Source organism: Eurosta solidaginis, chromosome 2, assembly GCF_040869045.1.
Source record: "Eurosta solidaginis isolate ZX-2024a chromosome 2, ASM4086904v1, whole genome shotgun sequence".
Taxonomy (NCBI): Eukaryota; Metazoa; Arthropoda; class Insecta; order Diptera; family Tephritidae; genus Eurosta; species Eurosta solidaginis.
In genome coordinates, this window is record NC_090320.1 from 124,452,088 (window position 1) to 124,469,860 (window position 17,773).

Sequence of the window (17,773 nt, forward strand, 5' to 3'; positions counted from 1 at the left end):
AGATTAGCAATGTTCCAAATAGTGGAAATAAAATGCTGGATTTATTATTTGTGGATGGCTCGGTGGGTACTGCCCATACGCAAATACCACCTTTATCCCTTCCAGAAGACCCTCTTCACCCTACGCTAGAGATATCTCTTGATATCAGCCTACCCCAGCGAATTGCATTATGCTCAATGATCTCTTGGCTTCCCATGATTGGTCGGATCTCTATGCTTGCACTGATGTCGATTCGGCTATCTCTATATTTTACAGTACGCTTGATAGCTTCTTTGATACCTGCATTCCTACTCGCTATACCCTATGTTCGAATAAGCCCCCTTGGTTTTCAAGGCAACTTATCAGACTTAATAACATTAAATCTAGGCTTTATAAGAGATTCAAGAAATTTGGAGCATCTGCAGACCTCTCTAAATATCTAATAGCTCGTACTAAATTTCACCGTCTTAATCAGCTTTGTTATAAAAATTACTTGAGTTGTTGTAAAGCCCAATTTTTTAGAAAGCCAAAAAAGTTTTACAGTTTCGTAAGCGGAAAACTTCTGGGTATCCTTACTCATTAACCCTTGGAGGTAAAAAAGCTTGCACTGATGACGACGTTGCTGAACTATTTTCTGAGTTCTTTAAGTCCACGTATTCATCCAGTGGTTTTCATTCCGGTCAATATCCCTATCGCTTAGATAGTTTGAATTCCATTAGGAATCCTGCTATTGATGGTAATATTATTCTTCAGAGTCTTCAATATTTGAAGCCCACCTTTTCTCCGGGACCGGACGCTGTTCCTAGTTGCGTGCTTAAGTACTGCGCCGAAAACATGTATGAGCCTATTTTAAAATTATTTGAGCTCTCTCTGGAATCTGCGTCATTCCCGGCACTTTGGAAACAGTCTTTTATTATACACCTGCATAAAAAATGTAGTAGGTCAAAAGTTGAAAACTACAGGGGTATTGCTAAATTTCAGTCATTCCTAAAGTCTTTGAACATATTGTTACCAGTCAACTCCAATATCAGTGCTCTAGTCTTTTATCTCCATGCCAACACGGTTTTATTCGTCAAAGGTCAACCACTACAAATTTGCTTGTATTCACCTCTATAGTTATGGAAGGATTTTTAGCGAACAAGCAAACGGATGTCATCTACACGGACTTCAGCAAAGCATTTGATACCGTCAACCATGAGTTACTTATTCATAAGCTTGATTTACTGGGCTTTCCGTTTCACCTATTCATGTGGCTGAAAAGCTATCTTTCTAACCGGCCCAAAAAGTCCTGTTCAAGTGCAATCTGTCGGAATCGTTTGGAGTTTCCTCCGGCGTACCCCAGGGAAGTCATCTAGGCCCTTTGCTCTTTGCCCTTTTCATTAATGACTTGCCGCAGACAATATTATATTCCCATACTATAATGTATGCGGATGATATAAAACTGTGCTACACTTACTGTCCTACCGATTTGAGTTCCTTGGATCTTCTTCAGGCCGACTTGGACTCGTTCCAATGTTGGTGCACAACAAATTTACTAGCTTTGAATTGCTCTAAATGTAAGCATATGACATTTCACCGAGTGAAGCCAGCATTGAAATCTTATGTAATAGATGGTACGCCTTTGGAGCGTATATCTATTGCAAATGATCTAGGTGTCCTTTTTGATTAGAAATTGAATTTTAACATGCATATTTCATCTATAGCCAACAAAGCTATGGGTTTACTTGGATTTGTTAAAAGATGGGCTAAAGAGTTCGATGATCCGTACCTCACTAAGGTTCTTTACACATCGCTGGTTCGTCCAATACTCGAGTATTGCTCATGCGTTTGGTCCCCTGTTTCTCAAAAGCATATAAAGCGTCTTGAGTCAGTTCAAAAGCAATTTTTGATGTTTGCATTGCGCGGCCTTAATTGGGACTCAAGTCTCTACCTTCCTCCATACAGAAGTAGACTTCTTCTTATTAACTTACCCACTCTGGAAAATCGGAGAATATTACTGGGTGTATTGTTCATCCATAATCTCATTATTGGAGAAATTGATTCTGCGGACCTTCTCAGCCGCTTGTTATTTGCGGTTCACCCTAGAGTATCCAGACCGTAGTCCTTTCTATTTACCCCTTTGTCGACGAAACTTTGCTAAAAATTATCCTCCTCTTATCTGGTGCGCGCACTGCAATGACTTGTATAGCTGTATCAGTCTTGAATGTACTTTTGCCACTATACGTAATGCAATACTTGCCTATCTAATTTAAGAGATACAAGCTAATTTAATTTGCCGGCATTTTATTCCTTCCATAAAAAACAGGAACTATCTCGCTTAAGGATGGAGGAACATTTATCAACATGTATCATTAAGAAGGAATAAGACAGTACTGTGTTGATTGGAATCTGGTGCATTCCAACAACGTAAAAAACATGCTTTTTCATGAGTCACTGACCGGAATCGTATGCATTCCGGCAGTATAATATTATGGGTCAGGCATCGAGGTACATTCCAACAACACGGGTCATGTTACTTTTTTATGCCTTGTGACGGCGTATCCTCATTACACTACTCTTAGCACTGCCAGATTCCCATGACATGCTGATTGGAATCTTGTTGCATTCCAACAGGAAGATTGGAATCCACTGCATTCCGAAATCATGTTGAGCGGAATCTGATGCATTCCGCGAGTATAAGATTTCGGCATAAGATCTTATTTCTGCTCATATTTCTTATTATTATTATATTCTGAAATTAAGGAGTAATGTTCATTAATATATCTTTGTTTGTAATATAACATTGTTGAAATCTCGATATATCTTAAATTTTATCTTTTGAGTTGTATAATTATATATCTTTTATATTATGCAGCGACCATAGTTTGTCGTCGACTTTAAATAATAAATAAATAAATTTAATGTACCAAAACGTAATTCGTTGGCAGCTCATTTGGTCAAATTTGAGTACATGGTCAGGACTAGATGTAATAATGAGGTCTAAAGGGCATGGAATCAAATAATGGGCATATCTTTTTTGTTATTGATATTAGAGAAAAATGGCAAAGTTTACAAACATATCTTGTTGAAACAAGTTTATTGATCACAGTAAGACCAGCAGCTGAGACATTGTCAAATAATTTATTTTCACGCGTTGCGGGTCGAACTAGGAGTATCAGTACCATCAGCTACAAGCTCAAGAAATCCACTATGCCACTTGGTAGTATCCTGAAAGCCCGGAATAAAATCTATGACTTCCACGAGCAAGATATGACAATACGACCGAAATTAGGCATAACTCCAGAGACAACAATGTACGGTCCATATATCGATTGAGATCATCAATTTAGGCATCAGAACCTTAAAAACAAATTTTGCAAAAAAAGCTTTCGCACGCCCAATGCGTTGTTTTTTTTCTTAGCCCACCCAATTACTCACCTTTCCCAAAACTTATCCTTTGATTCTTCAACGAGGAATGGTTTAAGTGGGTAGCTTATTTCATTGCCCATATAAGAGTAAGATAAATATAAGCACGTAAGAACTGATGCCTGCAGTTCTGACTCTTTTGTTTCTTCGCCGTCTACAAGTTCTCTTATTAACATGTACACAAATACCACATTAGCCGGATTTATAAACGCCACGTCCTGAAATAAAGACAAATCTCTGTATACTGTTGAAATTTGTTGTAAATTATAAAGAGAAACAGCCGGCATACAAAAAAGTGTGGTCTGTACCAGAGACGTAAATCTATAGAGCAGAGCCGGCCACACAACTACTAAAACAATTGCATAAGTGTGTGTAAAAATTGATTGACAACTTTCCACAGTGTGCTAAAAGAAAATGAGACTGTGAAGTTTAAAATTAAAAAGGACTTTGGTTATTTGATTTCAAGCAAATCCTGACTATATTTACTTATATTCGTATAACTAAGAAGCGGAGGTCGAGCTACCCAGATAAATTTTTTTTGTAAAAGAAGGTACGGTGTTTCTTCAATGCAAAATTTACTTAAAAAAATTCACTTTTTCATTAAGAAAGAACTATACGAGTAAAACAAAGTAAATGTAAAGATAGAAATATATATTTTGAAAACATAAAGTTATTCAATAAAAAACAAAAAAAAATTATAAAAAGTAATAAAACTAAGCAGAACGTATAAAAAGTTACTTATTTTAAATTGTCAATATTTATTTCCTTGTCATGTAATTTTATTCGCATCAAGTCTAGCAGACGACTATCAGCTATAGAATTACGCCACTGGGTTTAAATTAATTTCATTTTTGAGAATGCAGCCTCACAATTATATGTAGATCCAAACATGCTATATAGTTTTAAGATTTCAAATATATTGTGTGGATACTTTCTGCACTAAGGTTTTTCGAAAAACCTTTTCCAGTTCCTAACGACAAATTCAAATCTAAACGCATTCTTTGCAATTCGCACAAAGGCACGGGCTCAATTGGGAAATGTCGCTGGTTATTGCATCGTTTAAAATTGGAATCTTGTCTGCACATTTTTTTAGAGGGACTCTGTTACTATAGCAAATTTTTTAATTTTTTTGGTTTGAATTGGTAGGTTTTGTATTTGGTCGCAAAATGCGGTTGTTTTAAACAGGGAAGAAAAATCTCAATCTTTAAGTTGTGGAACTAACATTTATAAGTTTCTTTCACAATGCCTTATGCATAATAAGAGGTCAAAATTTTTTTGTTTTATCCTTGCATCGCAAGGTTTAGCTCATTCATAAATTGCGTTAAATAACATAAAAATGACAATTCTGAGATAAAATCTATGTTTTTAACATCATCTGCCAATACATTTTCATTGCTTTGCTCCAGAAACCACTCCACTTCTTCTTTCAAATTATAAAAACGTTCCAAACTTTTACCATGACTTAACCAACGAACTTCTGTGTACATAGATAAATCCCTATGATCTGTTCCAAGTTCGTCGAGAAACTCCTTGAATTTCCGATGGGTTAGTGCATGGTGACTTCCTTTTATTTTGTTTATGACTTTCACTGCAGTGGCCATAGCGTTGATTTTATTTAGCTCTTTCGCAAAAAGAGCTTGCTGATGAATAATGCATTGAAACGTGGGAACATTTATGTTGTTGCTCTTAAGGCGTCCTATAAGGCCCTTTTTTTGCCGATCTGTACAAATTGAGCTCAATTTATTTGGGCTGCATACTGAAAATACGTGGTCATTTACGGCGTCATTAATAGTTTGTCCATTAATGTGGTTATGTAATGCAACAACTTTTAATAAATGCTCACTTGTTTCAAAGTTTTGATTAACGACCTTTACAAAAAACCATTTGCCCTTTGTTATTAATATCAGTACTTTCATCTAAGGAGAAAGAAAACAACTCACATGTTTCTAAGAGCTGTTTCAATTCCCCTAAAATATAAGCGCTAATATTTTCGGTTATTCGCGTAATCGTCTGCCTAGATAAAGGTACAGAACTTAATAGGTCACTGATTCTTTTGCCTTCTTATTGAAAACATGAAAAGAATTCCTTCGCCAAATATTTATGAAATTCTCCATATTCATAAGAGCGGCATTGCTTTGCTTAAAATAAAGCGACGACAAAAGAAGCCTTCTTTATTTCATAGTTCCTATCTGCTGTATCTGATTCGCTATCCGAAAATGGTTTCCTTTTGGCATTATTAAATAAACTGGGCATTTCTGCTTGTGAAAGGGAAACTGGCGCAGCAAACATTGCAGCATATTGCTTTTATTTAATGCGCAAAAAGTAGCACTGACATTTTCCTTTGTATTCATTCTGGTTTTGTTTGGCATGCGCAGCCGTCTTGTTTGCTCAAGAGTTATGTAGCGAATGGCAAGCGATAGCAACATATAAAGAACTATAAAACAATGTAAAAGTAAAAATATTTTCACATTATTAAGTTTTTAAAAATATGTATGTTCAAAGAAACTTTATAATACTAACTAAAACTTATTAAAAGTCACTTTAACATTGCAGCATATTGTTTTTATTATGTGCCCAAAAAGTAGCATGGACTTTGCCTTTTGCACTCACTGTTGATTTTAGTGAGTGACAAGCGAAAGCAAACGATCGTGATCACACATCGTTAGTGTCGGTGTGAAAATTCGAACTCAAATTGCACAATGTGCAACTTTTGGCCGGCTTTGCTCTGAATCCTAATGTTATATTTGCATTCGAGATCGGCGATCATGATTGGCTTTACATTTGGCTTCGCCTCACAGTAATTACAAATTTATATTTTAGTAAACCCAAGTCAACTGCGTCAATGGATTTTCATACTTTTTCTAGAAAGTGGACACAATTAAAAAGTAATGCAGGTAGAAAAGAAAAATTCATAGCACGCTCAAATTTGATGATTTTTTTTAGAGTTTGCAACAAAAATCACAATTTAAGTAAATTTTCTTTACTTAATTGGCGCTTTATACTTTAAACGGTCCAACAAGGTGTGCCAGTTGCTTCTTCTCTCTACCCACCGGCGCCAATTGGTCACACCAATTTTCTTTAGCAACGATTTAAACACTTGCAATTATTTACATATATCTTCTAGGCCTGCGATTTCAATGAACGGTTTTCTTAACATGCTCTGGTCTATTGTTCCTGAAAATCCCTTGGGGAAAGTCCCGCAAGTCCCAGATATTTTATTGGAGTATGAAAAGAAAGAGCAGAAAATAGGATTAAGGCACTATTAGTATTGTAAATTTATTTAAAAGCAAATATACTATATTATATAAAGATAATAAATACAATTGAGTTTACAAGTTAGGTTGCATAGTCAGGAAATTACCTGATGAGGAGTGTGGCTGCTGGTCCGCTTCGATGCTAAAACAGAAGTGAGGTCTGAATGCTTCACGAATTTACCCAAGACCTCCCAAAAGTAACCAGCGGAGAGATAGCTGTTTTGAATTGCAATCTGCCCACGCTCAAAACGCATGGAAAAAGGGATAACTGCATGGCGACTATGCACTAGAGATATACGCCGCCGTTTTGTGCACGCCGCCGCCGAATGTCAGAAATAGAGTTGGTGCTAATCGTTAAAACTGTACGACGAGAGTCATGAGTATTAAAAGACCATTAATAGCAACCGAAACTAGCCTTTATGCGTTAACAGCAAGGAGCCACAAATGATTTAAAGAAATCGTGTCGACAACGAATATTAGGAGTTAGCCCAGAACATCGCCTTCGGTGAAATTGAGTTTTGTACGAGACGAAAGTGTGACCATTTCAAGTACTTAAATTTTTTCGGCAGACGCAGCAGTACCAGTCCCTCAGACCAGTGTAAGGTTCGAAACCTACCTGGAGTAAGTGAACGGAGGACAGTCCCTCCGCAAGGAGCTACTCCTGAAATTTTTTGAGCGATCCGCGAGATTTTGAGGTAAAAACCCCGGATCTTTCCGAAATGGCCACAACATTGATTTCCTTAAATAATACAAACAAACCCTTTTCTATATACTATTTTTTTAAATAGAAAAACCAAGCTTTTCAAAGTAAGAACGACGGCGTACTCCGCTGCACCGCCAACTCCGCCGCCACCAGTATATATAATGCCTACGCCGCCGACGCCGACAAAGTGATCGGCGTAAACCTCTACTATGCATGTTAGTTTCTATGTACGAGTATGTGCATATTGCTATAGGTGGGCAGATGGAAACCCGCTAATATGTAAGTTCAAAATTATGTGCATATTACAATAGCCAGGCAGAGGTATGCCCGCTAATACATAAGTTCAACTGTATGTAAATATTCCAATAATCAAGCAGCGGTGTGCCCGCTAATATGTATTTTAATATGTACATATATATATATTCTTCTATGTTGGCGAAGGAATGCTAGCGCATAGTGGCAGAAGCAAGCAAAGAAATGCATGAACAGTAACATTGGTTCATTGCACTAGTTCACGGTTATTGCAGCCACATCCCTCCTCAGATTGTTTTCAGGTATGATGTAGTCGCCAGAAATTGACCCTTGTGCCGGTTTGTCGCTCCTGGTCCTTCGAGCTTGAAGAACGCTGAAATTAGAGAGTGCAGCAAAATTAAGGTAAAATACTTGGTTTTCATTTCAGTTTTAGTTAGGCACTTCAGTTTATTGATATTTTGGAAATGACAATGTGAATACGTAAGTTAGTGCAAGCTGTTTCCAAGGCACATTTTTGTTTATCTCTTTGGTTGGTGCATGAAAACTGCTTCACTTTTCACAAGTAAAACACTTTCTTTAGTTTTGACAATTAAACACTTTATTTATTTATCAAGCACGATTCACTTTGATAATTCTTGGTAATCTTCTGAGAAAACTACCTCAAGTTCATTGGGCTAACGATTTTGCTTCGGTTATACCGAAGCGTCGGTGTAAAGAAAAAGTATTTAAGCGAAGTATTTAGTCAGCCACAGCAGCACTTTATGATGATATTGTAACGAATTTAGTGAAACTCCGCATATTTTACACCCTCTACTAACGTTCGTATCGCTAAATTGTTGAATAAATAACTCCAATATTCAATAATGCAAAATGGTCTTTATTAAAATACTTCACAATAACACTTATACTTCGCAACCAATAGCGTGCTTAAATCAAACTGAAATTGCCTACTCAGCTTTCGCTCCTTCCTAGAATTTTCTACTTGGTTACCAGCTATACGCGTCGCGTGTGTATCTGCAGTTTGGTTCCCCCCATAAATTTAGAAAACAAAAATTCAGAAACACATTTTTTCAGAAAACATTAGTCAGAACCCCTTTTTCAGAAAGCCAAAATTTGAAATTTAAATTCTGAAATTTGATTTCTGAAATTTTGTTTCTGAGTTTTGACTTCTTTTTTGCGCAAAATTTAATGTTTTTTGCTGTCTTATTACTTTCTAAATTTTGACTTCTGAAATTTTACTTCTCAGTTTTTTCTGCCTGGAACACAGCAACGTCGAAAGAAGGCGTTATATTCAATCGAATTAGGGAATATGTATAATATCACTAAATTGGGTGAAGTCCGTACGAATAATTCCATCGAAAGGTGGAACAACGGCGTTTGGCACACACCTTAACATATTTAATTACATAAATAAAATAAAAAACGAACAGGCAATAACACAAAAACAGGAGTTACAAAAACGAGCTTTAGTTCTGTCCCATGAACCAAATATACTTTTTCGGAAAACGAAGAAAAAATAAAAATACACGTGTATCGGCGATTTTCATGTACACGTCAGAATTTTTTTTTATGTATAAAGTATGAAGCTCGTAGTGTCCGTCTGTCTGCCTGTGTGAAACACTTTGGATCGATTTTTAACCCTTTTCCGTGATCCAATCGAGCTAAATTTTTTAAGGCAGACTCGTGGAAATGTCTGTATCACGTCAAGTTTAAAAAAAATATATTGTTATCAATTCTCAGATTTTCCTGAGTTAAAAAAAATTTTTTTTCACATTTTTCGGAATAACTTGAAGGGACTCCAAGCTTTATACTTTATACATAAAAAAAAAAAATTTTGACGTGTACATGAAAATCGCCGATACACGTGTATTTTTATTTTTTCTCCCCTTTCCGAAAAAGTATGTTTTGTTAATAGGACAGAATGTGTGTAACGCGGTGTAATAGAAACAAAATTGCTGCAATTTTCAGCTGGAGGCGAGCCATATCGGAAACGCAAGAAAAAATATAAAGACTTCGTTTTTTAATACTGTAAATTCAAAAGATAGCGGGTTCGAACCGAGCTCAAAGCCTAAAAATAATTATTTTATCATTATTTATGTTATGATACATTTTTTCTTAATTGAAACAACAAAAATTGTTAATACATCCCAGAGAACGTGGAAAAAGTGTCAATAAATATGGTACTATGGCATCATTGCCATGAAACAAGTCCAATTTTCACATCCCTTCTGCAACAGATGTCGCAGTGCGGTGAATATCAATTGGCAAGAGACAGGGTAGAAGTAGAAATAATGAAGAAAAACAAACAACCGCTGTGATAGCTGAATGATTATAGTAGCGGCGCCTAAACCTTGCCGATGAAGGAATTTAGCAGTTCCCGAAATGGATCTATACAACGAGCTTTGGCAGTTGTCTAAATTTTTTTCTTCCTTCTCTTCTGATTTAAAATGTTTTCAATTAAGAAAAAATTTATCATAACAATAATAATGATAAAATAATGATAGTTAAGCCTTGAGCTCGATTCGAACCCGCGATCTTACAAATCAGCAGGCCGATATATCAACAACAATTGTAAATTCATTTGAAAAAGATAAACGCGGTTCATGGTTTACCAATGGTTTGTATGCGGTAAACTACATCGTTGATCCGTTTTACAACTTTGTATGGGCCTTCCAGTTACACTGCAATTTCGGGGACAAACCATTTTTCCGTTGTGGGTTGTATAACAGCACCAAATCTCTTTCCTGAAAACCTTCCGAATTAATTGCTTTATCGTATCTGGCTTTTATCTTGTCACTCATAATCTTTGTTCGTTGCTTTATCAGATCGTGCATTTCTCTCAGCTCTTCTTCCAAGACATCAGTGGATTTCTTGATATTTCCCTCCGCAGCGGCATCTATCCCAAACTTCAAATCAGCTGTCAGTCGAAGGTCATTGCCGAAAATTACTTTTGCAGGGGTTTGGTCCGTTGTCTCATGCACTGCCGATCGGTAAGCCATCAAGAATAATGGTATGCGGGTATCCCACTCTTTATGGGAATTGTTTAAGTGTTCTTCCAATGTTCTATTGAATCCTTCCACCATACAATCGGTCTGAAGATGCAATGCAGTTGTCCGTGTTTTCCGAATGCCCAATGATTTACACTTTTCCTGGAATACAGCTGATTCGAAATTCCTGCCTTGGTCAGAATGTAACTACATTGGTACACCATACCTTGCAACCCAATTGTTTATAAACACTTCTGCTACTGTTTCCGCTTCTTGATTTGGGATTGGGTATACCTCTGGCCATTTGCTGAAATAATCCATAACCACCAGTACATATTTGTTTCCGCAGTTGCTAGTAGGAAATGCACCTGCGACATCCACATCGATCCTTTCGAATGGCGCACCTGAGTTATATTGCTTCATCTGGCCATGACTTCGGGTTTTGGGCTCTTTCGCTCTGCTGCAATCCTCCCAGTTCGCAGTCCACTCAGTGACCGGTTGATGGCAACCAACCCAATAGAATCTCTGTTTAATCTTCTCGAGCGTCTTCGTGATTCCCAGATAACCTCCGCTTGGACCATTATGTAGCTCGTTGAGAACGTCAGGAATCCTTTTCTTGGGAACAACTATCAGTTTCCTCCTACACTGACCATCTTCACTCGATGCGAGCTACTGGATATCACCTCTGAACTGTTCCGCTGTGCCCAATATCACTTAGCAATAGGACTATTTGCTGCAATATCCTCTCTATTTGGTCTTTCGTTTCGTTCGAGCCTTGCATAACATGTGACAGATCTGTATCTTCTAGCTGACATTTCCTTAGTTGTTCCTTGTCCCATTCGTCCGTACACGTTATAGTCATTAGGCGGACATCTATAATGTCTTCTTTAGTCTCAGCCTTTGAACAGTGTTTGCACTCCAAACTACATGGTCTTCGTGACATTGCATCAGCATTTCCAAGGGTACTACCTTTTCGATGATCAATGGAAAAGTCATAGTTTTGTAGTCGCTCGATGCACCGTGCCAATATGTGCACAGCCCAAGGAAACTTCTCAATTCATGCAAGTTCAGTGGTCTTGGCCAATCGTTTACAGCTTGTATCTTTTCATTCGCAGTGCAGATGCCCTCTGTCGTTACCTTGTGGCCCAAACAACTTACTTCCTTTTTAAACAGCGAACACTTTTTGGGACTTAGTTTCAGACCAGCGCCAGCTATTCTCTGGAAAACTTCCTCCAAGTTGTTAAGATGTTCTTCAAAGTTCTTTCCCTATACGATGATTTCGTCTAGGTACACTAAGAATGTTTTCCAAAGTCGGCCTTTCAGTACCTAATCCATGAGTCTCTCAAAGGTAGCTGGTGCAAACATGGTCCAAAGGGCATTAATGTAAATTGCCAAAGACCATCTCCGACACTGAAAACTGTTTTCTTCTTGTCTTCCTCCTTCACTTCCACTTGCCAGTAGCCACTTTTTAAGTCCAGTGTGGAAAACCATTTTGTGCCAGATAGCGAGTCCAGAGTGTCGTCAATTCTTGACAATGGGTAGCTGTCCTTTTCCGTTACATCATTCAACTTCCGGTAGTCCACGCAAAACCTCATTTTGCCATCCTTCTTCTTCACAAGTACCACCGGTGAGCTCCATGGACTAGCTGATGGTTCGATAACGCCGCTGCCGCTCATTTCTTTTATGATTTGACTAACAACTTCCCGCTTCGCCAGTGGAACACTACGTGGAGCTTGACGGATCGGCCTGGCGTCTCCTGTATCAATTTGATGTTTCACAACGTTGGTGCGGCCTGGTTTGGAGCCATCTTCGTCAAATAAGTTCGCGTACTTTATGAGCAGTTGTTTTGCCTTACTCTGATAGTCTTCTTCTAGCCCACGTCCATGCCGTGATGTCATTTGAAAGATCAGTGTTGCTGGTTGAAACGGGTTTCTGGAGTTGCTCACAGTTAATAACTACATCAGCCTCTTGGCATCTTCCCAATACAGCTCCTTTGGTCAGTTTGATTGGTGACTTGAATTCATTGAGTACTCTTACCGGAATATGCCCATTTTGTTTTGTCATAGCCAGGGTTTTTCCTACAAGTACATTCGGTGTTGTTTTGTTTGCTGCTTCGTCAACGCACAATTTGTTTGTCCCACAATCTCCATCAACCTTTACCCAGATGACTGCTTGTGATTTTGGTGGTATTTGCTGACTCTCTTCCACCAGCACTCGTTTACTGCTGTAGCCTCTCTCGTAGCCGAAATTAAGTGGCACATCCATCTAGATATGCTTCAGCTTAGCTCAGGGGAATTGGGGGTGGGGGTGCTTCAGGCCCACGCAACGAAGTTGCACAAAAAATATTTAAATATATGCCTACGGTAACAAAGGGGTATTCCACGCGGAATTGCGCCAGCAAATTAACAATGCAAAACAAACAAAAGAAAAAAAAACCAAGTGACTAGGAAAATGAACAAGGCAGGAAAGAAGAACGAGGAACGTTACACCAATCATCGTTTATGGGGAAGAAAAGCAGGAACTCCCCATGTCTCTACCCACCCGACCTGTTAACCAAAAAAAAATTTGTGTTAGAGGGTTTCTTAATACTTACTTCATCTCAGCCACCAATATCCCTACATTTCGTCAAGGGCCAATAAAACCCTAGAATTCCATCTTTAGTAATTCACAATTTCTCATTTTATTCATAAGAAAATCTTTAACAAATTTTCCCTGCTTCCTTATTACTAGCATTTAATAGTTATCTATTTAAACGAAATACTTTGGATTCAATCAACTTTATCATCATGTTCAAAACATATAGCCTATTAATTTAAATAACCCAAAGGGTATACGTATTCACAAACAGAAATTCAATATAATTGTAGTTGGCTTACTAGAATGTAATTAGAACGTAGGTGTACATTGGATTGAGGTGAGTATCGCTAAATATGTGGACGAAGTATGTTAAGCTTATTACCATAATTATCCTGGTAGTATTTTCCTCAATACACATTTAGCTAACTTGGGCGTGCAAATGGTTTCAACCATGCGATTTTTAAATCGACATACACATGCGATCAAATGCGCATATAAATGTAAAGGTAATATCTTGGAGATCGTGGTTAAAACCCTAGGATTGAAAATTTTAGATTAAGAAGCTATTGAAAATAAAATCCTCTTGAATTTACAAAAAAAAACAAAAAAATGACATAAAACATGTGCATACATATGTAAAATGTGAACGATTTACTTACATGCTTTCTCGGCTACACCATCGATGCGACGTTGGTACCAGCGACGACGAGGTTGCAAACGCGATAGATTTATGCTGTAATCAAACATGTGTGTAGTTGAAGAATCATAATCAATTCGAACCAGGGGTCGATAGCTAAATAGGTAGACCCAAATTATACCTGTGTACATCACATACATACATGTATATGCACATCAAATGTTTTGCACACACACTGATAACTAGAGATGTATGAGGAAGCGCTTTAATGCGCCTGAAACTATTCTCGCGAATATCCAAGAAATTGATATAATTTTTACATACGAATTTACATATACAATTTGAAATACTTTATCACATTATTATTTATGCAATATTGCGTAACTCAATTAATTTACTTTTAATGTATACAAATTTAGGTGCAAGAAACCGAAAGCCAAACTTTCAATTGTTAGTACATAATTACTAATAGCTATGTACGTCTTAACAGAATTGCACTGAGGCATTAATCATATTTATGTATATACTAGCAAGAAAAATATGCTTACGGTCCTAAGATAATCTATCAAATCAACATAAATGATAACACTCCAGGGATATTATAGGTACTTAAAGTCCGATGTTTTGGTCATATCGCAAGTCTGCCATAGAAAGGCTGGTTATCCTTTACCCTCTCAGACGTGTTGACGAAATACCAATAAGTTTCATGTTAAACTCAAGGCGACTCTTATCGCAAATCGACGTTTTGATTAGCCGTTTAATGGCGGTTGGATGTCAGCCCTTGTGGCTCCTTAAATGCACGATCTCTATTCACAGTTTTTATTGGACATTTATGTTTCCATTATTTGGTGCATATGCTACACATGAACGTATATGTATTTTGCAGTTCCTCTGCTATTGCTTCGTATTTTAAAAAGAAGTTGAGTTAGCTATTGTTGCACTGCACGTTTTATTAAAGTTCGATTAAAGTTAAAATTATATTTATGGCCGGTCGATAAATTAAATATTAAGGTTTGCTTTTATAGTCTGGTCAATTCCGCGGTGAAGGGCAACTGCCTACACTTCACATTATTTATGTTTGTTTGAATGTGCAAGTTTATAATTTTATTGTATTTATCGTCGTCATACCCTGCAGTAATTGCTTTTATGTTTTTATATGCACGTTCCTTTTGTTAGCGCATTTAATTTTTTTTACTAAAAGTCAATCAATTAAATTGACAAATCACAAGCAATCATCATAATAAACAGTGCATCACACAGCAAAAAAAAGCAAAAGCACACGTCTCCTTATCACTAGGGTTTTCTACTGCGTTATTCATAAACGGAGCGACTTTTAACTTTTATTGCTTATCAGGAACTAACTCTTGTTTTTCAAGTCAGCTTCAAATTAAGCTTCATTAATTGCCCAGCATCGATTTATTCTGTCAGGTAGCGGTCCACAAGCAAGTTGTTGCTAGACATCGGAATGCAATTTGAAAAACAAATAGAGGCCATAAGCAAATGTGGAAAAAGTTCACTCGCTCGCTGGATTTAACGGTATCATTATGAGCATGTACGTGCATACGTCTGTAGTAGAGGTTTACGCCGATTACTTTATCGGCGGCGGCGGCGTAGACTTGGTAAAATATCGGCGGCGGCGGCGAAATGGGCGCGCCGGCTAACGCCGTCGTACTTGGTAAATAAATTTTGATCTCCACAAGTTTTTTCAATTACTCTCTGACCTTACAGAAATTTTGAAAAATTTATGGTTCTCAAATTTATATCCAGCAAATTTCTCCCAAATGCTTAGATTTAACACTTCCTGAATTTAAAGATTAAAATGAATATATTTATTGTATAATGACGTTTTTATTCAGATACATCTTGTAAGAACAGCTATTTTATGTCTATATTTTAGGCCACTAAAAATATACTTCCAGTATTCATATAAAAAATACCTATTTGAAATTTTCTTTGCAAGATTCATAGTTATTGTGAATAAAAATAATTTTGTTTACGTTGTGCGGGCTGAGCTGTGACCGTTTATTTGTAATAGTAAGGCCAGCAATAGAAAAAACCCGCTCACTGGGTGTACTCGTTGCCGGAATACACAAAACTTTTTGTGCCAACTTAGATAATAGTGGCATTGCAGCAGCCTTTTCCCTCCAGAAATTTAAAACATTTTGGTTTGATGAGAAACTCAACAGCAAATGGCATTCTGCTGATAAATTCATATTTTTTGAATTTGTGGAATACCTCTGCGTAAGCTTCAATATTTTAGAGGAAGGTGGAGAAATATCTTTATCATTATTACCTTCGGTATTTTTTGAGTCACCAATAAGGGATTTATACATTTTAATTAAAAAATTTACTTTCGTAATATTTCTGTCGTTGCAGTAGTCCGTGACACAATGCAGTGTGCTGAAACGCGGATCCAGCAGCGCTGCGCACACTAATATATCATTTATTGGAAATCTATAGTCTAGTTTGCTTCTTATATTATTTTTAATTTTTTGAATTAAATGCAACTGTGAAAAGTTTGCATTATTCTCATCCAAATCAATGTCGACGTTCTCAGATAATATTGTCACTATCTCCGTTCGAATAATTAATGCAAGAGAAATAGATGGATATGAATCGCCAGACAAAATGTTCACAGCATCTTTGGATTTTTGTAAAAAGTCCTTCAACTTGTACATAAGCTGTGCTTCAGCTTCGAATAAAATCAAGTCAGTTTTATTACAGTTTTTCAGCAATTTATTTATTGCAGCTCTTTGAGACCCAAGACTATCAAGCATTGACAGAACGCTGTGCCATCTTGTTGCGACCGCGTTTTTTAGAGTGACATTTCTTTTGCCCATCAAACTACCATGTAAGTCATTAGGATTGTTGATGTGCCTATACGTTTCTAACGGAACATCGTCTAGTGGACCAAATCCGTCATCGTAGTCGACCCAACACAAGTCTTCGGAAGCAAGGAGTTCCTCCAAGTTGTCAATATTTGCTAAAATTTCGTTTTGTATTGTATCAGCTCGGCATCTTAAAACATCTGTTTTAAAACGAAGGGCCCTTGCAATACTTTTGCACTTCGCAATTAAGTTGCTTACTTCAGGGACGGAATTATAGCCATCTATAGTAAGCAAATTATGTAGCCCATGCCCAAGGCAGAAATGGTTGTTGATGCACCCTAAATCAAAGGCTTTTTTAATGTTACTACCTTGATCAGTGACAACAAAATTGGTTCCCAGCTTTAATTTGAAAAAATCTGTTACTTGTTCAAGTTCTGTTAAAATGTTATTGCCAGTGTGAGACTTTGAAATGTATTTTGTTTCCAAGGTGAGATTTTCCAACAGGAAATTTTTGTCGAGATAATGAAAAGTAAATGTAATATAATTTCTTCTTCGAAAATTATCAGTATACAAATCAAATGTTAGCGCAAAATGTTCCTGGCCAGAGATTTTTTTTCGAACTGTGTTTAAAACGCATTCATAAACATCATCTAACGCTGTTGTTGAAATAGTTTTGAAATGTGGTATATCATCATCAGCTAATACAACTTGGTATTTTTTTAGGAAGTCTTTTATTCCATTATTGGAAATTGTATGGAACGGTACTAAATCTCGTGCCATCCACAATGCCAAGTCTCTTCCCAATAGCCCTTTGGAATTCGTTGAAGATTTTTTAGGACATTTTTTAAAAAAGTTTGATATGTTAGAACTACTTTCAGCGTCGAAATCACGAATATTGTGTTCATTTTTTAAGTGCCTCGTTAGATTCCCTGTAGACACGTTTTTGCTATATGACTGGATCTTGGAACTAAAATATTTGTTACTTGTGAAATTGAAAAAGTACTAGGCTCAAAACTTACCAAGAAAAAATTATGGATGAATCCTCATTTTTCTGTTTTGTTAGACAAAGGTTGCAAAAAACTTTTTCTTTTTCAATAGTTTTTCCAACTTGAGCCTCTTCTAACGTTCCGAAAAATTTCCAAACACTGCTT

The 17,773-nt window shown here is 36.9% G+C and overlaps 1 protein-coding gene across 7 annotated transcripts in view; it reads right to left on the reverse strand.

Annotated features, from left to right (window-relative positions):
• Cdk5alpha (Cdk5 activator-like protein) overlaps positions 1–17,773 on the reverse strand; it is a 700,666-nt gene that overhangs the window by 314,112 nt on the left and 368,781 nt on the right. For 6 of the 7 annotated variants that reach the window (XM_067769660.1, XM_067769658.1, XM_067769657.1 and 3 more), the window contains exon 4: positions 3,397–3,602. The exons of the other annotated variant lie outside the window; for it this stretch is intronic. In XM_067769660.1, coding sequence (XP_067625761.1) covers positions 3,397–3,602 — 206 coding nt within the window. The remainder of the gene's footprint in view (positions 1–3,396; positions 3,603–17,773) is intronic. 7 annotated transcript variants of the gene reach the window in all.